Here is a 22685-nt window from a genome sequence, read left to right as displayed (position 1 = left end):
TATGGCCTACATAAAAATGCTACTTCAGAAAATGTGGTTGCATTTAGTAGAGGTGATGGTTATTTTTTGCTAAAACTTATTTTTTTTAATAAGTGATTTATTCTGTCATCTTTGTGTGCATACTGTATAATTTGGGGGGGGAGGAAATGGGGAAGCCTGGGGTAGTAAGAATGTGCTAGTAATCCTTAATAACTAACGTTGATTGTTTACTAGGTGTCAAGCATTTGACTGAGCATTTCACAGATTAACTAATACATTGCTCACAACCTATCTCCAGAATAGGTATTATTATTACCTTCTTTTTGGAGATGTGAAAACTGAAATAGAGTGAAATGACATAATTGGAGACCATAAATTCTTTGGTCACAGAGTTTAGATGAATAACTCAGCCTAGGATGTTCACTAATACACTGCATTTCAGTGGGAAAGCTTTCAATAAAAAAGGCTGGTTAGAGAGTTCTTAGAAAAGAACTTCATTTGAATAAATTTGGATTTATTTGGATGTGGGCTCCTTTTTCTCATATCCAGAAACTACAAATTCTTGGTAATCCATGAAGATAGGTAATCCCTGAAGTCACGTACTCGTTAAAGAAAACAAAACAAAACAAAACATACTAGTAGTGAATTACCTGGAAAGTCAACATTATAATACATTCTGAAATGAGAAAAAGTAGGGTTCACATCATGTCGTCTCACTTTGTGTGAGGTCACATCAAAAGTTTGTTTGATGAACACAGAATATGTCACACGTGTTTGAGAGGGCTATTTTGTGGACCTAATACAATGTGGTGAAATGCTCTAATTCCACAACAGGGAAGCCCTAATACTGAGAATTTTGGAGTCCTCTAGATCCAGAGTTTTTCTGATGGATGTTCACTAAGAAGATCTTCAGTGTAGTTAAAAAGACAGTAAAAGATGTCACATGAAATTACTTTCTGGCACACAGCCTTTTCACATCCAGATTCCAAACCTTGGATGTATTGGGTTGGCCAAAAATTTCGTTTGGGTTTTTCTATAACATCTTATGGAAAAACCCAAATGAACTTTTTGGTCAACCAATACTTGCCTCAACGATGTTGTCTCTATGATTTGGGGGAATTGTGTCTTTTGGCCTTTGGTATTAATTTTATAAAGCTTACTCTCAAATATCTTTTTAAAAAGGGTCTTTTCTGGAAATAGAGACTGATCTTAGATATATCCAGCACTATCTAAAGGAAAGCATAAATATACAAAAAAATAACTGTGATTAGATGTTTATATATACAGCTTTTCTTCCCTCCAAAACCAGATTTATTTAAAGGATACAGTTATTTCACAATAAATAATATATACAAGCTGGAGCAAATTTTCTTGAGTAGCTGTTAGCCACAACCAAAACAGCATTGTTTTCCATTGTATCCTGAACAATAAAATATTAATATGATATTATAAATTTCTTTATAAAATGATTACTTTGAATTCTTTCAGGTTGACATTAACACTCTCCTGTCCAATGGATCTCAAGAATTTTCCAATGGATGTACAAACATGTATAATGCAACTGGAAAGTTGTAAGTAAGAATAAGTTTTCCTGAATATTTTAAAAAATATAGTAGATATAGATTTCTCTCAGAACACTCTCTGAATATCATTCTCAGAATACCATCTCACCCTCCTTCTCTCAGGATTCCCTTATACTATTTCTCATGGATAATGAAATCAAACCCTCCCTCACTCAGATATCCTTTCACCAAACTTCTCAAAGTAATTCCTGTTATCATTCTTCTAAAAATTACCTTTGACTCTTCTCTCAGAATTCTGCAGACTCTCTTTTTTCTCTCAGAATTCTCTCAGACTCTACTTACTCTCACAATTCCCTTGGAATCTCCTATCTCTCAGATTTCCCTGACTATCAATCTTTCTCCCAGAATTACATGGAATCTCATTCTTCACAATAATATCTCAAATCTCATTTTCTCAAATTTCAATTTCAAGGTGTAAAAATTCCCTCATACTCACCTATAAGCAGGATTCCTTTCACCAAACCTCTCTCTGAAGTAAGTATAAAATTCCTTCACTTGGAATTCCCGCCTACAAATCTCATTCAGAATTTACTCAGAAAAGTCCTACTTTCTCTCAGAAATCTTTCATTCTGTCAGATTTCCCTTGAAGAAAAGTCCTTCTTTTTGTCAGAAATCTCCTCTCAGGTTCCCCTAGAAGAGACCTTCTTTCTGTCAGAAATCTCCATCTTTCTGTCAGGTTTCTATCACAGAGAAATCCTTCTTTCTATCAGAAATCTCTTTTTTTCCTATCATGTTTCCATCAAAGAAAAGTGCTTCTTTCTGGCATATCTCTTCTTTCTATCAGGTTTCAATCAGAAAGGATTTCCCTGATATTCAGTCGGTAAAGAATCCTCCTGCAATGCAGGAGACCCCAGATCGATTCCTGGGTCAGGAAGATCCGCCGGAGAAGGGATAGGCTACCCACTCCAGTATTCTTAGGCTTCCCTTGTGGCTCAGCTGGTAAAGAATCCACCTGCAATGTGGGAGACCTGGATTCAATCCCTGGGTTGGGAAAACCCCCTGGAGAAGGGAAAGGCTACCCACTCTAGTATTCTGGCCTGGAGAATTCCATGGACATACAGTCCATAGGGTTGCAAAGAGTTGTACACGACTGGGCAACTTTTACTTCAATCAGAAAAGTCCCTCCTTCTGTCAGAAATTGCCTTTTTTTCTGTCAGTTTTCACTCACAAAGAAAACCTTATTTCTGTCAGAAATCTCCTTCTTTCAGTCAGCTTTCCTCAGAAAAGTTCCTCTCTCAGTCAGAAATCAGCTTCTCTTTCTGGAAAAAAACTTCTTTCTTTCAGTATCCCTCAGAAATATTCTTTCTGTCAGAATCTCCTTCTGTCAGGATTCTCTCCCAGAAAAGACCTTTCTGTCAGAAAACTTCTTTTCATCAGGTTTCCCTCAGAAACGTTCTTCTTTCTGTCAGAAGTCCACTTCTTTCTGTCAGGTTTCTCCCCCCCAAAAAACACATTATTTCTGTCAGCTATCTGCTTCTTTCTGTCAGGTTTCCCTCAGAAACGTCCTTCTTTCTGTCAGTAAAGACCTTCTTCCTGTCTGATATCTCCTGTCTGTCAGTTTTCCCTCAGAAACATTCTTCTTTCTATCAGAAATTCTTTCTGTCAGGTTTCTCTCCCAGAAAAGACCATCTTTCTGTCAGAAATCCCCTTCTTTGTGTCAGGTTTCCCTCAGAATCATCCTTTTTTCTGTCAGAAATTGCCTTCTGTCACATTTCCTTCCCAGAATAGACCTTCTTTCTGTCCGATGTCTCCTTTCTGTTAGGTTTCCCTCAGAAACACCCTTCCTTCTGTCAGAAATCTCCATCTTTGCATTAGGTTTCCCTCAGAAACATCCTGTCAGAAAGTGCCTTCTTTCTGTCAGGTTTATATCCCAGAAAAGACCTTTTTGTTAGAAATACCCTTCTTTGTGTCAGATTTCCCTCAGAAACTTCCTTTTTTTCTGTCATGGCAGAAATCACCTTCTTTCTGTCAGGTTTCTCTCCCAGAAAAAAACCTTCTTTCTGTCAGAAATCTCCATGTTTCCATCAGGTTTCCCTCAGAAACATCCTTTATTTCTGTCAGAAATCACCTTCTTTCTATCAGGTTTCTCTCCCAGAAAAGACCTTCTTTCTGTCAGATATCGCCTTCTTTCTCTTAGGTTTCCTTCAGAAACACCCTTCTTTTTGTCAGAAATCACCTTTCTGTCAGGTTTATATCCCAGAAAAGACTGTCTTTCTGTCAGAAATCCCCTTCTTTGTGTCAGGATTCCCTCAGAATTGTCTCTTTTTTTGGTCAGAAATTGCCTTCGTTCTGTCAGGTTTCTCTCCGAGAAAAGACCTTCTTTCTGTCAGATACCTCCTTTCTGTTAGGTTTCCCTCAGAAACACCCTTTCTGTCAGAAATCTCCATCTTTCCATCAGGTTTCCCTAGAAAGTCCTTCTCTCTGTCAGAAATTGCCTTCTTTCTGTCAGGTTTCTCTCCTAGGAAAGAACTTTCTGTCAGAAATCTCCTTCTTTCCATCACATTTCCCTCAGAAACGTCCTTCTTTCTGTCATGTCGGAAATTGCCTTCTTTCTATCAGGTTTCTTTCCCCCCCAAAAGGTCTGCTTTCTGTCAGAAATCTCCATCTTTCCATCAGCTTTCCCTCAGAAATGTCCTTCTTTCTGTCAGATATTGCCTCTTTCTGTCAAGTTTCTCTCCCAGAAACTTCCTTCTATCTGTCTGATATCTCCTTCTTTCTGTCAGGTTTCCCCCAGAAACATGCTTCTTTCTCTCAGTATTCTCTCCCCCCAAAACACATTCTTTCTGTCAGAATTCTCCTCCTTTCCATCAGATTTCCCTCAGAAATGTCCTTCTTGTCAGAAATTGTCTTCTGTCAGGTTTATCTCCCAGAAAAAAACCTTCTTTCTGTCTGGAATCTTCTTTCCATCAGGTTTCCCTCAGACACGTCCTTCTTTCTGTCATCTGTCAGAAATCGCCCTCTCTCTGTGAGGTTTCTCTCCTAGAAAAAGATGTTCATTCTGTTAGAAATCTTCTTTGTGTCAGCTTTCCCTCAGAAGCATCCTTCTTTCTGTTAGAAATCGCCTTTTTTTCTGTCGGGTTTCTTTCCCAGAAAATACTTTCTTTGTGTCAGAAATCTCCTTTCTATCTAGTTTCTATCTGAATTCTTTTTTTCCCAAAAATTTTAGAAAAAGCATGTAAAAAATTAATAGATTTATAATAATGGATCTTATATATTATTTGTTTTTTAGCTTTTTTTCTGACATTTACTGAAAAGACATGTTATTTTGCACCTGTTATGGATTGTTATCTGTCTTAAATACACTCTATGCTGCTATTTAAAGTAAATTTGAAACTAGAAATGCCATTTTTGAAGATTAAGAAATATCTATTCTGTTTATACTCATCAATGGTAAAATGGATGCTAACTTTGAAAAATATGGTACTTTTTCTTATGGAGCGTGTGCTGGAATCCAAACATTGTTATGTGTTATTTCTCATACACACAACAGAATTGTTATTGTCATGTTTCTACCTGTGTAAATCGTTGCTTTGAGTATTTTTACCCCAATTTATCGAGGTGGTAAGTACAAACTGCGCCTTCTTTTTGTCAAGTTTCTTTCCCAGAAAAGACCTTCTTTCTGTCAGAAATCTTCTTTCTGTCAGGTTTCCCTCAGAAACGTCCTTCTTTCTGTCCAAAATATTAACACATGAAAACTTCTAGGTCCTTTTATTTCTTTAAACTTATCTGTTTATTACCCCAAACTTGGTTGGTTTCCAGTTTTTAATGTCATGCACAAAGGCGACATTATGTAATATTTTTGTGATACTTCGTCATATTTAGAAAAAAATGCCTGTCTGACATATTTCTTTAGAAAATAATTGTAGCCGGAACTTCAGAATTGGTGGCATGAGAGTCCAGACCTGTAGTGTGATGAATCTGCCACTAGAGGGCATGCCTACTTCGTAGGGGGACTTGCGGCCAACCCTGCACACTGGTTTTCTCTTAAAATAAGTGCAAATACCTATTTCTCTGATAATAAAATTTAGCAGGAAGATAATATAATATCTTCTTGTTAAATTTAAATACATTATATAAGTAAGTGGATTAATTTAATTAATATAAGTTAATTAATGTGAATATATTAATTTACTCAATTAATATTTACATTTTATTCTTTTAAATATTAGTCACACCCATGGATAAATTACTAAATTAAATGAAATGAAAATAAAAATTTAGTTTTAATTGGAAGATCTATTTAGCAATAAAAATGGGAGGTTGGAGTTGGGAGTGGGAAGCAATACAGGATTCTTAGCAGTGTTGATTTCTAACTCTACCTTGAAGGCATTCTGAGGACAGGTATCTTTGTTGCAAAATTAGGTACACGGAGAGTATGGAGGAAAAAAAAGTCATATGAAAAATAGTCTAAGACAGACTTGTTCCCTAATTATTAATTAAAGAATACTAAATATTATCCAATAGTGAGGACCTATGGAAGATTTAGGAGCAAGAACATGAGTTGGTTAATATACTCTTGAAGATTCTCTCATACAGATGAACCAAGTTATTTAAGAAGGTTCCATAATGTTCCAATAAAAAGAATAAAAGTAGGTGCAAAGAGGAGCAGTGTGGAAGGTAGATACAATACAGACTGATGCTATAAAGGAAGCAAAATATCTTTACCTTCTTAGGCTCCTCAGCCTTGGCCTGAAAATTAAACAGAAATAAAACATGAACAGAAGAAAAGGATACACATTTATTTAATATAAGTTTTACAGAAGGAAATGAATAGTCAAGGAAGTGGCAAAGCCTAAATGCTTTTATACCAGGTTAAACAAAGAAAAGTGAGAAGCAGTTGTGGAAAAATAACGCTACATGAGGAAGCGAAAGGAAGGTGAGAATTATTTTAACAAGACCTGTACAGAATTCTCTTGGTTTTGATCCCCCGTTGAAGAGTGTTTCTCTTTCTCCTAGTACAAGGAGTACATCTTTCACATGGAAGTTTTTAATCTACTGTTTGCAGAAAGAAAAGGAGAGATTAGAATGCCCTTCTCACACCTGCTGTTTTTCAGGTGCCTTTAGCTTAAAATCATTCTTCTGCCAAAGTGGCATCTTTTGGGGGTACATATTCCTCTGTTTTCATTCACTTCAACAAAAAGTGGATGCAAAGTCTCTGAGTGCCCAATTAGTCAGAGACAAAGAGCTTAGGTAAGTAGAAACATTTTAGAAATATTGACAGAGAAAAAAAACAGAGTGAGAAGTAAATGTTAAAAGGAATATTGATAAATCCAGTCTTAATATATTTGTGATTTGGGAAATGTACATAAAAAGCCAAAGGAAGGAGTTAGAACTGAAGATGTACTGTTTTTTGTAATTTATTTTTAATTGAAGAATAATTACATTATAATGTTGTGTTTATCTCTGCTGTGCAACAAGGTGAATCAGCTATAAGTATACACATATCCCCTCTGGAGCCTCCCTCCCACGCCCCATCCCACTCCTCCAATTCATCACAGACACAGAGCTGAGCTCACTGTGTTATGACGATGTACTGTTATGAGCCATATACAGAGTAGTTCAACAAGATGAAATTTCTTAAGGAGAGAGTATAGAGATGCAAGCAAACCCACAAAGAAGAACCAACTCTTAAAAAAGACCTACATTTAGAGGCTGTTGTTGTTCAGTTGCTCAGTCAGTCAGTTTAGTCGCTCAGTCGTGTCCGACTCTTTGAGACCACGTGAATCACAGCACGCCTGGCCTCCCTGTCCATCACCAACACCTGGAGTTCACTCAACCTCATGTCCATCGAGTCAGTGATGCCATCCAACCATCTCATCCTCTGTTGTCCCCTTCTCCTCTTGCCCTCAATCCCTCCCAGCATCAGAGTCTTTTCCAATGCACAGTTCAGTTCAGTTCAGTTCAGTCGCTCAGTCGTGTCCGACTCTCCGCGACCCCATGAATCAAAGCATGCCAGGCCTCCTTGTCCATCACCAACTCCCGGAGTCCACTCAAACTCATGTCCACAGAGTTGGTGATGCCATCCAGCCATCTCATTCTCCGTCATCCCCTTCTCCTCCCGCCCCCAACCTTTCCCAGCATCAGAGTCTTTTCCAGTGAGTCAACTCGTCGCATGAAGTGGCCAAAGTATTGCAGTTTCAGCTTTAGCATCAGTCCTTCCAATGAACACCCAGGATTGATCTCCTTTAGAAGGGACTGGTTGGATCTCCTTGCAGTCCAAGGAACTCTCAAGAGTCTTCTCCAACACCACAGTTCAAAAGCATCAATTCTTCGGCGATCAGCTTTCTTCACAGTCCAACTCTCACATCCATACATGACCACGGGAAAAACCATAGCCTTGACTAGACGGACCTTGGTTGGCAAAGTAATGTCTCTGCTTTTTAATATACTATCAAGGTTGGTCATAACTTTCCTTCCAAGGAGTAAGCTTCTTTTAATTTCATGGCTGCAATCAGCATCCGCAGTGATTTTGGAGCCCCCAAAAATAAAGTCTGACACTGTTTCCACTGTTTTTCCATGTATTTCCCATGAAGTGATGGGACCAGATGCCATGATCTTTGTTTTCTGAATGTTGAGCTTCAAGCCAACCTTTTCACTCTCCTCTTTCACTTTCATCAAGAGGCTTTTGAGTTCCTCTTCACTTTCTGCCATAAGGGTAGTGTCATCTGCATATCTGAGGTTATTGATATTTCTCCCAGCAATCTTGATTCCAGCTTGTGCTTCTTCCAGCCCAGTGTTCCTCATGATGTACTCTGCATATAAGTTAAATAAGCAGGGTGACAATATGCAACCTTGACGTACTCCTTTTCCTATTTGGAACCAGTCTGTTGTTCCATGTACAGTTCTAAGTGTTGCTTCCTGACCTGCATACAGGTTTCTCAAGAGGCAGGTCAGGTGGTCTGGTATTCCCATCTCTTTCAGAATTTTCGACAGTTGATTGTGATCCACACAGTCAAAGGCTTTGGCATAGTCAATGAAGCAGAAATAGATGTTTTTCTGGAACTCTCTTGCTTTCTCCATGATCCAGCAGATGTTGGCAAGTTGATCTCTGGTGCCTCTGCCTTTTCTAAAACCTGCTTGAACATCTGGGAGTTCACAGTTCACGTATTGCTGAAGCCTGGCTTGGAGAATTTTGAGCATGACTTCACTAGCGTGTGAGATGAGTACAACTGTGCGGTAGTTTGAGCATTCTTTGGCATTCACTTTCTTTGGGATTGGGATGAAGACTGACTTTTTCCAGTCCTGTGGCCACTGCTGAGTTTTCCACATTTGCTGGCATATTGAGTGCAGCACTTTCACAGCATCATCTTTCAGGATTTGAAATAGCTCAACTGGAATTCCATCACCTCCACTAGCTTTGTTCGTAGTGATGCTTTCTAAGGCCCACTTGACTTCACATTCCAAGATGTCTGGCTTTAGGTCAGTGATCACTTTATCGTGACTATCTTGGTCGTGAAGATCTTTTTTGTACAGTTCTTCTGTGTATTCTTGCCACCTCTTCTTAATATCTTCTGCTTCTGTTAGGTCCATACCATTTCTGTCCTTTATCGAGCCCATCTTTGCCTGAAATGTTCTCTTGATATCTCTCATTTTCTTGAAGAGATCTCTTGTTTTTCATATTCTGTTGTTTTCCTCTATTTCTTTGCATTGATCACTGAGGAAGGCTTTCTGATCTCTCCTTGCTATTCTTTGGAACTCTGCATTCAGATGCTTATATCTTTCCTTTTCTCCTTTGTTTTTTGTTTCTCTTCTTTTCACAGCACTTTGTAAGGCCTCCTCAGGCAACCATTTTGCTTTTTGCATTTCTTTTCCATGGGGATGGTCTTGGTCCCTGTCTCCTGTACAATGTCATGAACCTCCGTCCATAGTTCATCAGGCACTCTATCAGATCTAGTCCCTTAAATCTATTTCTCACTTCCACTGTATAATCATAAGGGATTTGATTGAGGTCATATCTGAATGGTCTAGTGGTTTTCCCTACTTTCTTCAATTTCAGTCTGAATTTTGCAATAAGGAGTTCATGATCTGAGCCACAGTCAGCTCCTGGTCTTGTTTTTTCTAACTGTATAGAGCTTTTCCATCTTTGGCTGCAAAGAATATAATCAATCTGATTTCGGTGTTGACCACCTGGTGATGTCCATGTGTATAGTCTTCTCTTGTGATGCACAGTCGTGTCCAATTCTTTGCTACCCCATGGACTGAAGCATGCCAGGCTTCCCTGTCTTTTACAATCTCCCACGGTTTGCTCAAGTTCATGTCCATTGAGTCAGTGATGCTATCTAACCATCTCATCCTTTGCCACCTCCTTCTCCTCCTGCCCTTAATCTTTCCAAGCATCAGGGTCATTTTCAATGAGTTGGCTCTTTGCATCAGGTGGCCCAAGTATTGGAGCTTCATTGTCCATCCAATGCATATTCAGGGGTGACTGATTTTATCACCTTGCAGTAAGAGTCTTCTCCAGCACCACAATTTGAAAGCATCAATTCTTCTTTCAGCTCTCACATCTATACACAACTACTGAAAAAACCATAGCTTGACTATATGGACCTTTGTTGGCAAAGTGATGTCTCTGCTTTTTAATACACTCTCTAGGTTAGTCATTGCTTTCCTTCCAAGGAGCAAGTGTCTTTTAATTTCATAGTTGCAGTCATCATCCACAGTGACATTGGAGCCCAAGAAAATAAAATCTGTCATTGCGTCTACTTTTTTCCCCTTCTATTTGCCATGAAGTGATGGGAGCAGATGCCATGATCTTAGTTTTTAGAATGTTGAGTTTTAAGCCAGCTTTTTCACTCGCCTCTTTCATTCTCATCTGGAGGCTCTTTAGTTCCTCTTTGCTTTCTGCCATTAGAGTGGTATCATCTGCATACAGCCTTGTCGTACTCTTTTCACAATTTTGAACCAGTCAGTTGTTCCATGTAAGGTTCTAAGTGTTGCTTCTTGATCTGCTGACAGGTTTCTCAGGAGATAGGTAAAATGGTCTGGTATTCCCATCTCTTTTAAGAATTTTCCAGTTTTTTTTTTTTTTTTCTTGATCCATACAGTCAAAGGCTTTAGCATAGTCAATAAAGCAGAAGTAGATGTTTTTCTTGTATTCTTTCCCTTTTTCTATGATCCAATGAATGCTGGTAATTTGAGCTGTGATTCCTCTGCCTTTTCTCAACTCAGTTTATACATCTGTAAGTTCTGGGTTTGTGTACGGCTGAAGCCTGGTTTGAAGGATTTTGAGTATAACTTTGCTAGCATGTGATATGAGTGCAACTGTATGGTGAGGAGGAGGGAATGGCAAACCACTCCAGCATTCTTGCTGTGGGAACCCCATGGAGAGTATCAAAAGAAAAAATGGAAACTTTACCCTTAGATTAACCTGGAATGCTAAATCCTATCACTGAGAATTCCATTGAAATAAAGGGAGAATGTTGTCCATTTATATGGCCCTAGTTCAGATGTTTCCCTTATGAAATCTAACGGCCTGTCGCACAGTCCAGAGGTCTCCATCCTCCAGGATCTAATGCCTGATGATCTGAGGCAAAACTGATGTAATAATAATAGAAATGAAGTACACAACGACTGTAATGAGCTCGAATCATTCCCAAACTATCTCCTCCTCCCCCTGGTCTGTGGAAATATTATCCTCCACAAAAATGGTCCCTGGTGCCATAAAGGTTGAAGACCACTGCCATAGTCTACTTATTCCTCAAATCTCAACAGAGTTTTACCCAACTGCTTTTATTTACCCAAAATTTTAATATACCATTTTCTTCTGGACTTAAATATCCTTCATTCAACCTCAGAAGAGAATTCTGAAATAAATACAGTGAATGCTTGCTTTGGGGTGAAAAGAAATTGTGTTAGCTTATTTTTATTTCTTTGTAGTAGTCATTTTTAATACTCTCCAAGTCCAGCCAGAAAATGCAGGCCAATTGCCTTGACAATTTTCACTTTCCAAAATTTACATCAGTAGAAACCTAATAAAATATTAAATCATATATACTACAGAGAGCATTCTACAATGAAGCCCTGTTTTTCCCTAAGTGTTTTATTTAATTTTAAAAATAATCTATAATTTGCACCCCAGTTTTTCCTGACAATATATAAAACTGAGTGGCATTTCTAGTGAAGATGAACTGAATATTAAAGTGATCACTAACTTTGCTTCTCAGAATTAGATGTACTAGTTTAGTTTACTGAAGTTCAAGATTCAATACATGATTCATTTTTATTTTAATTGACTGTATGAAGTAAAACATAGGGCTATCTTTTTACTTTAAAAAATTTTTTTTTATTATTTTATTGGAGGCTAATTATTTTACAATATTATATTGGTTGGTTTTGCCATACATTGACATGAATCCGCCCTGGGTTTACCTGAGTTCCCCTACCTGAACCCTCTCCCACCTCCCTCCTCCATTTATCCTCCCTCTGGGTCATCCCCGCACACCAGCCCCGAGCATCCTGTAACATGCATCAACCCTGAACAGTTGATTTGTTTCACATATGACAACATACATGTTTCAGTGCTATTCTCCCAAATCATCCCACCCTCACCCTCTCCCACAGAGTCCCAAAGACTGTTCTATACATCTGTGTCTCTTTTGCTGTCTCGTATACAGGGTTATCATTTGCATCTTTCTAAATTCCATATATATGCGTTAGTATACTGTATTGGTGTTTTTCTTTCTGGCTTACTTCACTCCGTATAATAGGCTCCAGTTTCATCCACCTCATTAGAACTGATTCAAATGCATTCTTTTTAATGGCTGAGTAATACTCCATTGTGTATATGTACCAAAGCTTTCTTATCCATTCATCTGCAGATGGACATCTAGGTTGCTTCCATGTCCTCGCTATTATAAACAGTGTTGCAATGAACATTGGAGTACATGTGTCTCTTTCAATTCCGGTTTCCTCGGTGTGTATGCCCAGGGAGTGCGATTGCTGGATCATATGGCAGTTCTATTTCCAATTTTTTGAGGAATCTCCACACTGTTCTCCATAGTGGCTGTACTAGTTTGCATTCCCACCAACAGTGTAAGAGGGTTCCCTTCTCTCCACACCCTCTCCAGCATTTATTGCATGTAGACTTTTGGATAGCAGCCATTCTGACTGGTGTGAAATGGTATCTCATTGTGGTTTTGATTTGCATTTCTCTGATTATGAGGGATGTTGAGCATTTTTTCATGTGTTTGTTAGCCATCTTTATGTCTTCTTTGGAGAAATGTCTGTTTAGTTCTTTGGCCCATTTTTTGATTGGGTCATTTATTTTTCTGGAATTGAGCTTCAGGAGCTGCTTGTATATTTTGGAGATTAATCCTTCATCAGTTGCTTCATTTGCTATTATTTTCTCCCATTCTGAAGGCTGTCTTTTCACCTTACGTATAGTTTCCTTTGCTGTGCAGAAGCTTTTGATTTTAATTAGGTCCCATTTGTTTATTTTTGCTTTTATTTCCAATATTCTTGGAGGTGGGTCTTGGAGGATCCTGCTGTGATTTATGTCGGAGAGTGTTTTGCCTACGTTCTCCTCTAGAAGTTTTGTAGAATCTGGTCTTACATTTAGCTCTCTAATCCATTTTGAGTTTATTTTGATGTATGGTGTTAGGAAGTGTTCTAGTTTCATTCTTTTACAAGTGGTTGACCAGTTTTTCCAGCACCACTTGTTAAAGAGACTGTCTTTTCTCCATTTTATATTCTTGCCTCTTTTGTCAAAGATAAGGTGTCCATAGGTACGTGGATTTATCTCTTGGCTTTCTATTTTGTTCCATTGATCTATATTTCTGTCTTTATGCCAGTACCATACTGTCTTGATGACTGTGGCTTTGTAGTAGAGCCTGAAGTCCGGCAGGTTAATTCCCCCAGTTCCATTCTTCTTCCTCAAGATTGCTTTGGCTATTCGAGGTTTTTTGTATTTCCATACAAATTGTGAGATTATTTGTTCTAGTTCTGTGAAAAATATCGTTGGTAGCTTGATAGGGATTGCGTTGAATGTATAAGTTACTTTGGGTAGTATACTCATTTTTACAATATTTATTCTTCCAATCCATGAACACGGTATATTTCTCCATCTATTAGTGTCTTCTTTGATTACTTTCACTAGTGTTTTATAGTTTTCTATGTACAAGTCTTTTGTTTCCTTAGGTAGATATATTCCTAAGTATTTAATTCTTTTCATTGAAACAGTGAATGGAATAGTTTCCTTAATTTCTCTTTCTATTTTCCCATTATTAGTGTATAGGAATGCAAGGGATTTCAGTTTGTTGATTTTATATCCTGCAACTTTACTGTATTCATTGATTAGCTCTAGTAGTTTTCTGGTAGAGTGTCTAGGGTTTTCTGTGTAGAGGATCATGTCATCAGCGAACAGTGAAAGTTTTACTTCTTCTTTTCCAATTTGTATTCCTTTTATGTCTTTTTCTGCTCTGATTGCTGTGGCCAAAACTTCCAGAACTATGTTGAATAGTAGCGGTGAGAGTGGGCACCCTTGTCTTGTTCCTGACTTTAGGGGAAATGCTTTCAGTTTTTCACCATTGAGGATAATGTTTGCTGTGGGCTTGTCATATATAGCTTTTATTATGTTGAGGTATGTCCCTTCTATTCCCACTTTCTGGAGGGTTTTTATCATAAATGGATGTTGAATTTTGTCGAAGGCTTTCTCTGCATCTATTGAGATAATCATATGATTTTTATGATTCAGTTTGTTAATATGGTGTATTACGTTGATTGATTTGTGGATATTGAAGAATCCTTGCATTCCTGGGATAAAGCCCACTTGGTCATGATGTATGATCTTCTTAATGTGTTGTTGGATTCTGATTGCTAGAATTTTGTTAAGGATTTTTGCATCTATGTTCATCAGTGATATTGGCCTGTCGTTTTCTTTTTTTGTGGGGTCTTTACCAAGTTTTGGGATTAGGGTGATGGTGGCCTCATAGAATGAGTTTGGAAGTTTCCCTTCATCAGCAATTTTATGGAAGAGTTTGAGTAGAATAAATGTTAGCTCTTCTCTAAATTTTTGGTAGAATTCAGCTGGGAAACCTTCTGGACCTGGGCTTTTGTTTGCTGGAAGATTTCTGATTACAGCCTCTAGTTCCGTGCTTGTGATGGGTCTATTCAGATTTTCTGTTTCTTCCTGGTTCAGTTTTGGAAAGTTGTACTTTTCTAGGAATTTTTCCATTTCTTCCAGGTTATTCATTTTATTGCCATATAATTGCTGATAGTATTCCCTAATAATCCTTTGTATTTCTGTGTTGTCGGTTGTGATCTCTCCATTTTCATTTCTAATTTTATTGATTTGGTTCTTCTCCCTTTGTTTCTTGATGAGTCTGGCTAGTGGTTTGTCAATTTTATTTACCTTCTCAAAGAACCAGCTTTTGGCTTTGTTGATTTTTGCTATGGTCTCTTTTGTTTCTGTTGCATTTATCTCTGCCTTAATTTTTACGATTTCTTTCCTTCTACTGACCCTGGGGTTCTTCATTTCTTCCTTTTCTAGTTGCTTTAGATGTAGTGTTAGGTTATTTAGTTGACTTTTTTCTTGTTTCTTGAGGTGTGCCTGTATTGCTATGAACTTCCCCCTTAGCACTGCTTTTACAGTGTCCCAGAGGTTTTGGGTTATTGTGTTTTCATTTTCATTCATTTCTATGCATATTTTGATTTCTCTTTTGATTTCTTCTATGATTTGTTCGTTGTTCAGCAGCGTGTTGTTCAGCCTCCATATGTTGGCATTTTTAATAGTTTTTCTCCCTTAATTGAGATCTAATCTTACTGCATTGTGGTCAGAAAAGATGCTTGGAATGATTTCAATTTTTTTGAATTTACCAAGGCTAGATTTATGGCCCAGGATGTGATCTATCCTGGCAAATGTTCCGTGTGCACTTGAGAAAAAGGTGAAATTCATTGTTTTGTGGTGAAATGTCCTATAGATATCTATTAGGTCTAACTGGTCTATTGTATCATTTAAAGATTGTGTTTCCTTGTTAATTTTCTGTTTAGTTGATCTATCCATAGATGTAAATGGGGTATTAAAATCACCTACTATTATTGCATTGTTGTTAATTTCCCCTTTCATACTTATTAGTAATTGTCTTCCATATTGCGGTGCTCCTATGTTGGGTGCATAAATATTTATAATTGTTATATCTTCTTCTTGGATTGATCCTTTGATCATTAGGTAGTTTCCTTCTTTGTCTCTTTTCATAGCCTTTGTTTTAAAGTCTACTTTATCTGATATGAGTATTGCTACTCCTGCTTTCTTTTGGTCTCTGTTTGCATGGAATATCTTTTTCCAGCCCTTCACTTTCAGTCTGTATGTGTCCCTCGTTTTGAGGTGGGTCTCTTGTAGACAACATATATGGGGGTCTTGTTTTTGTATCAATTCAGCCAGCCTTTGTCTTTTGGTTGGGGCATTCAACCCATTTACGTTTAAGGTAATTATTGATAAGTAGCAAGGAGAGATAAGAAAGCCTTCCTCAGTGATCAGTGCAAAGAAATAGAGAAAAACAACAGAATAGGAAAAACAAGAGATCTCTTCAAGAAAGTTAGAGATTCCAAGGGAACATTTCATGCAAAGATGGGCTCGATAAAGGACAGAAATGGTATGGATCTAACAGAAGCAGAAGATATTAAGAAGAGGTGGCAAGAATACACAGAAGAACTGTACAAAAAAGATCTTGATGACCAAGATAGTCACGATAACGTGATCACTGACCTAGAGCTAGATACCTTGGAATGTGAAGTTAAGTGGGCCTTAGAAAGCATCATGACGAACAAAGCTAGTGGAGGTGATGGAATTCCAGTTGAGCTATTTCAAATCCTGAAAGATGATGCTGTGAAAGTGCTGCACTCAATATGCCAGCAGATTTGGAAAACTCAGCAGTGGCCACAGGACTGGAAGAGGTCAGTCTTCATTCCAATCCCAAAGAAAGGCAATGCCAAAGAATGCTCAAACTACCGGATAATTGCACTCATCTCACATGCTAGTAAAGTCATGCTCAAAATTCTCCAAGCCAGGCTTCAGCAATATGTGAACCGTGAACTCCCAGATGTTCAAGCAGGTTTTAGAAAAGGCAGAGGCACCAGAGATCAAATTGTCAACATCTGCTGGATCATGGAGAAAGCAAAAGAGTTCCAGAAGAGCATCTATTTCTGCTTCAATGACTATGCCAAAGCCTTTGACTGTGTGGATCACAATCAACTGTCGAAAATTCTGAAAGAGATGGGAATACCAGACCACCTGACCTGCCTCTTGAGAAACCTGTATGCAGGTCAGGAAGCAACAGTCGGAAGTGGACATGGAACAACAGACTGGTTCCAAATAGGAAAAGGAGTACGTCAAGGCTGTATATTGTCACCTTGCTTATTTAACTTATATGCAGAGTACATCATGAGGAATGCTGGGCTGGAAGAAGCATGAGCTGGAATCAAGATTGCTGGGAGAAATATCAATAACCTCAGATATGCAGATGACACCACCCTTATGGCAGAAAGTGAAGAGGAACTCAGAAACCTCTTGATGAAAGTGAAAGAGGAGAGTGAAAAGATTGGCTTGAAGCTCAACATTCAGAAAACAAAGATCATGGCATCTGGTCCCATTACTTCATGGGAAATACATGGAAAAACAGTGGAAACAGTGTCAGACTTTATTTTTGGGGGCTCCAAAATCACTGCGGATGCTGATTGCAGCCATGAAATTAAAAGAAGCTTACTCCTTGGAAGGAAAGTTATGACCAACCTTGATAGTATATTAAAAAGCAGAGACATTACTTTGCCAAACAAGGTCCGTCTAGTCAAGGCTATGGTTTTTCCCATGGTCATGTATGGATGTGAGAGTTGGACTGTGAAGAAAGCTGATCGCCGAAGAATTGATGCTTTTGAACTGTGGTGTTGGAGAAGACTCTTGAGAGTCCCTGGTACTGCAAGGAGATCCAACCAGTCCCTTCTAAAGGAGATCAATCCTGGGTGTTCGTTGGAAGGACTGATGCTAAAGCTGAAACTGCAATACTTTGGCCACCTCATGCGATGAGTTGACTCACTGGAAAAGACTCTGATGCTAGCTAAGGTTGGGGGCGGGAGGAGAAGGGGACGACGGAGAATGAGATGACTGGATGGCATCACCGACTCTGTGGACATGAGTTTGGGCGAGCTCCGGATGTTGGTGGTGGACAGGGAGGCCTGGCGTGCTGAGATTCATGGGGTCGCAGAGAGTCGGACACGACTGAGCGACTGAACTGAAGTGAACTGAATGATCCCATAGCCATTTTCTTTATTGCTTTGGGTTCGAGTTTATACACCCTTTCTGTGTTTCCTGTCTAGAGAAGATCCTTTAGCATTTGTTGAAGAGCTGGTTTGGTGACGCTGATTTCTCTCAGCTTTTGCTTGTCTGTAAAGCTTTTGATTTCTCCTTCATATTTGAATGAGATTCTTGCTGGGTACAATAATCTGGGCTGTAGGTTACTTTCTTTCATCATTTTAAGTATGTATTTCCATTCCCTCCTGGCCTGAAGAGTTTCTGTTGAAAGATCAGCTGTTATGGGAATCCCGTTGTATGTTATTTGTTGCTTTTCCCTTGCTGCTTTTAATATTTGTTCTTTGAGTTTGATCTTTGTTAATTTGATTAATATGTGTCTTGGAGTATTTCGCCTTGGGTTTATCCTGTTGGGGACTCTCTGGGTTTCTTGGACTGGGTGATTATTTCTTTCCCCATTTTAGGGAAGTTTTCAACTATTATCTCCTCAAGTATTCTCTCATGGTCTTTCTTTTTGTCTTCTTCTTCTGGGACTCCTATGATTCAAATGTTGGAGCGTTTAACATTGTCCCGGAGGTCTCTAATATTGTCCTCATTTCTTTTAATTCGTTTTCCTTTTTTCCTCTCTGTTTCATTTATTTCTACAATTCTATCTTCTAGGGCTATCTTTTTAAAAAATACATTTTCATTGATATTGCTGTTTTACTTATAAAAGCATCTTAGTTGTTTCCTTCATAAATAGCTGATCTATGAGGGATGGAAACACAGCTATTTTATAATTTATACTACACCCCTAAGGAATTTACAGTGCAAATCATAAATAGCTGATCTATGAGGGATGGAAACACAGCTATTTTATAATTTATACTACACCCCTAAGGAATTTACAGTGCAAATCAATGTGCTATTTTATAATTTATACTACACCCCTAAGGAATTTACAGTGCAAATCAATGTGAAATAGGGGTAAGGAAAAGAAAAGATTTAATTTTCAGCTTTCATTTATGCCATAAAGAAACTTTCTAAATGGGCATTTTTCCCTAGTTAAAAAAAGAAATAGAGGATATTTTTAATATTGAAAGAATATTGGATAGTGCTTTCTTTGAGTCATAGTAAAGCTTTCTTGTTCATTAAAAGACAGTGTTGACTTTAAAAAATGTGCAACATGAGAGTTGAGTTAAATTTTATTTGGGGCAAAATGAGGACTTAGCCCAGGATACATCACAGTGGATAGCTCTGATTTGCTGTTCCAAAGAGCCAACGGGGCAGGGGGAGAATGGGTATATGTGTGATTTTGGTGAAGAGGGAATACATGCAATCAAACACATATATTTTTTATAGAAGGTTTCTGTTAGTCACAAGAAGCAGTCATCTCCCTGAAGAATTGTAGTGCTTTTCTAGTTATGAGGAAATATGAGAATTGGGCTCATAAAATCGGCTCCTGAAAATATCTATCTGAAGACCTGTTCTGCCAGTTTTTCCTTGAGCACAGGATGCCTCATTCCTATTCTCCACCCTGAAATCCTTTCAATGGATGTTGACAATCAGCAGCTGCAGCAGCACATGATTTAATCTATGTAGAGTTGTTCCCAGGTGGCCCAGTGGTAAAGAATCCACCTGCCAATGCAGGAGGTGCAGGAGATATGGGTTCGATCCCTGGGTTGGGAAGATCCACTGGAGAAGGGAATGGCAACCCACTCCAGTATTCTTGCCTGAAGAATTCCATGGACAGAAGAGCCTAGCAGGCTACAGTCCATGGGGTCACAAAGAGTCAGACATGACTGAGTGACTACTTTCACTTTCTTTCAGAGTTAAATAGCAAGTGCCTATGGCAAGTGCCAATTTGTAGTTGGCGACAGTATGACATGGGATACACAAACTATCACTTTATCCAATGAACAGTGTAATCTGTTTCACATCTGAAGCGGAATGTAGGTAACAAAAGAGGAGAACATCACCAGAGAAAGTCAAAGAAATTTTAATTATTCAAGTTGGAAAAGAAAATATGAGGAGATAATTCATTGATGAAAGAATTCTTTCTGCAAAGAACAGCCCAAATCCCTAAAATTACAGTAAAAGTTTCTTATAAAAGTTAAAATGAATAAAAGTTACTGACTGAAATTTTAAGAAGCTTGAAATATGCTTTATTGAGGTTTTCAAATATATATATCTGAAATAGATGGGAGGTCTTTGCTGTTTAATTTTTCAGATTCATTTTGAAACCATGTCTGATAAGATACAGACTGGTTACTCTGGAATTTGGGTTGACTAATTTTTTAAAAGGTTACAGTTATTTCCTAATAATCTCTATTGTTATTCAAACTTTTCATAATTTAAAAAAGGTGTGAATATTATTAAAAATAATATCATGCTTTTTGCCTGGCATGTTAGAGATACAAATTGTTCTTATTTTCTGAGTAGTTATTACTTAAGCCTCTGTAGTTACAATGGTGATTAGAAATCAAGTTTTCTCAAGACAAAAATATACACTAATGAACTAACTAGCTACTTGGAAAATCAGTTCCCACTTAAACATTAAATATTCCATTCTATTAACACATTTATTTAATATATTCTATTTAACTCTCCTAATTTGTCCATGCTGAAGAATTGATGCTTTTGAACTGTGGTGCTGGAGAAGACTCTTGAGAGTCCCTTGGACTGTAAGGAGATCCAACCAGTCCATTCTAAAGGAGATCAATCCTGGGTGTTCATTGGAGGGATTGATGCTAAAGCTGAAACTGCAATACTTTGGCCACCTCATGCGACGAGTTGACTCACTGGAAAAGAGTCTGATGCTGGGCGGGATTGGGGGTGCGAGGAAACAGGGACGACAGAGAATGAGATGGCTGGATGGCATCACCAACTCGATGGACATGAGTTTGAGTGAACTCCGGGAGTTGGTGATGGACAGGGAGGCCTGGCGTGCTGTGATTCATGGGGTTGCAGAGTCGGACATGAAACTGAGCGACTAAACTGAACTGAACTGAACTGAATTTGTCCATATATTTGTAATTTGAATTTTTGCTAATTATCAGATATTCTGAGTGTTTGACAATATAATAAAAGACCATGTAGTCACAAATCTTTCAAAAAATAATGTCACAATTGTTTTATATTCATTACTTATCTGATTTAGTCCTGCTGCTGCTAAGTCACTTCAGTTGTGTCCGACTCTGTGCGACCCCACAGACGGAAGCCCACCAGGCTCCCCCGTCCCTGGGATTCTCCAGGCAAGAACAGTGGAGGGGGTTGCCATTTCCTTCTCCAACCACAATTTAATAAGATAGGTTTTATTTCCTTTTAAATATCACTAAGTTAAGGCTTACAAAGAGACTTACAAGTTAAGGCTTACAAGAGACTTTCCCAAAGTCACACAATTAAGAAGTAGACAAAGCAAATTCATGTGAATTAATAGCCCACAAACTTATATTAAGCAGCATTCATTCAGTTACTTTGAATTCTGACAATTTCAAAATATTTATAATGTGTGACTATGGTATACATAATTTAGTTCTACAGTTAAATATACCCAGTAATTTTACTTGCTTTCTCAGATGAAAAGGCTAAGCCTTCCTTCCTCTGCCTATTTCTCCTCCCCTGAATGTCTTCCCTTGTATTACAATTGGCCTAAACCAAGTTGTGGGTTTCTCAGGTGGCTCTAGTGGTAAAGAACCCGCTTGCCAATGCAAAAGATGTAAGAGATGCTGGTTTGATCCTGGGGTCAGGAAGATGCCCCTGGAGGAAGGCATGGCAACCCACTCCAGTGTTCTTGCCTGGAGAATCCCAAGGACAGAGGAGCCTGGAAGGCTACAGTCCACTGGGTTGTAAAGAGTTGAACATGACTGAAGCCTCTTAGCAAGGACGCAAACCAAGATGTACTCCTCCCCACCCACCAGCGCAATCCCCCTGCCCCCTTCCACCTTGGCTGACAATGCCAGTCATTTTGTGATGTGCAGTCTAAGATCTAAGATCAAAGGGTGTGCAAAACACTCTGGACCCAGACCACATCTACATCAGCAACTGTAGATACCACAAGTAAGTTCTATGTATCTTGTTTCATGTCTACCCAATTGGGTGACTTGACTAACTACAAGTTTGTAATTAGTAATTACTAATTACTTTGCCTTTGCCCCAGTTAAACATCATTATGTTAGATTCAGCCCATAATCCTTACCTGATGATCTGTATTTTTTCTAGTTAATAGTCTACAGAATTGAGCAACATACCATTATACAATCGGAAAAGGGCCGGTCTGAGAAAATTCTTCAACAGTGCCCTAGAGGTATTCTTCTAAAGGGAGTACTACTCAAAAGAAAAAAATTAACAGTTGTTCTTTAAATCAGTTATAAATCACTTATGCATATTATCCTTAACAGTATTTTGAAATCCTTGTTCATAAGGATAACATAGGAATTCATTCAATATCTACATTTACCTTAAAATTACAGCACACTTGGTCATAAGATCATGACATGATGTTAATAAGCATGGCTTTTCCTTTATGACACTATTGGCATCTACTGACCATGGATGGCTTCCTAACTTACCTTCTCACAGACCTAATTTTAACCTCTCCAGAATTTTGTGGGTTTGGTGTTAAGCTCCTTTATCTTTTTATCCTTTATCTTTAATGCACAGTTAATAAACTTGAATATATTCTCAGCTTTAATCTCATGATAGCTGCAATTCTTCAGGTCACTTCTGACCATCTTTTCTCACAAGTCACTCTCTATCCAATTATATTTTTATATTTCTTTAATAATAACTATCACTATATTTTCATAATAAAACCTATTATTTTCCTTAATAATACCTATGAATTCCACCCCTGCCACTACATCCAAGCTCCTTGAAATTGTCTCTTGTTTGTAATTTATTATTCC

General features: G+C 38.2%; 1 protein-coding gene across 2 annotated transcripts in view; it reads left to right on the top strand.

The window, feature by feature from the left end:
* Positions 1 to 22685, top strand: part of GLRA3 (glycine receptor alpha 3) — a 193396-nt gene that overhangs the window by 107126 nt on the left and 63585 nt on the right. For both annotated transcript variants that reach the window (XM_055427827.2, XM_088837643.1), the window contains exon 5: positions 1468 to 1550. In XM_055427827.2, the coding sequence (XP_055283802.2) occupies positions 1468 to 1550 (83 nt within the window). The remainder of the gene's footprint in view (positions 1 to 1467; positions 1551 to 22685) is intronic.

Source organism: Moschus berezovskii, chromosome 7 (assembly GCF_049115385.1).
Source record: "Moschus berezovskii isolate FMDL1 chromosome 7, NW_MosBer_1.0, whole genome shotgun sequence".
In the NCBI taxonomy this organism is placed as follows: domain Eukaryota; kingdom Metazoa; phylum Chordata; class Mammalia; order Artiodactyla; family Moschidae; genus Moschus; species Moschus berezovskii.
This window is presented reverse-complemented; position numbering and strand designations above follow the sequence as displayed.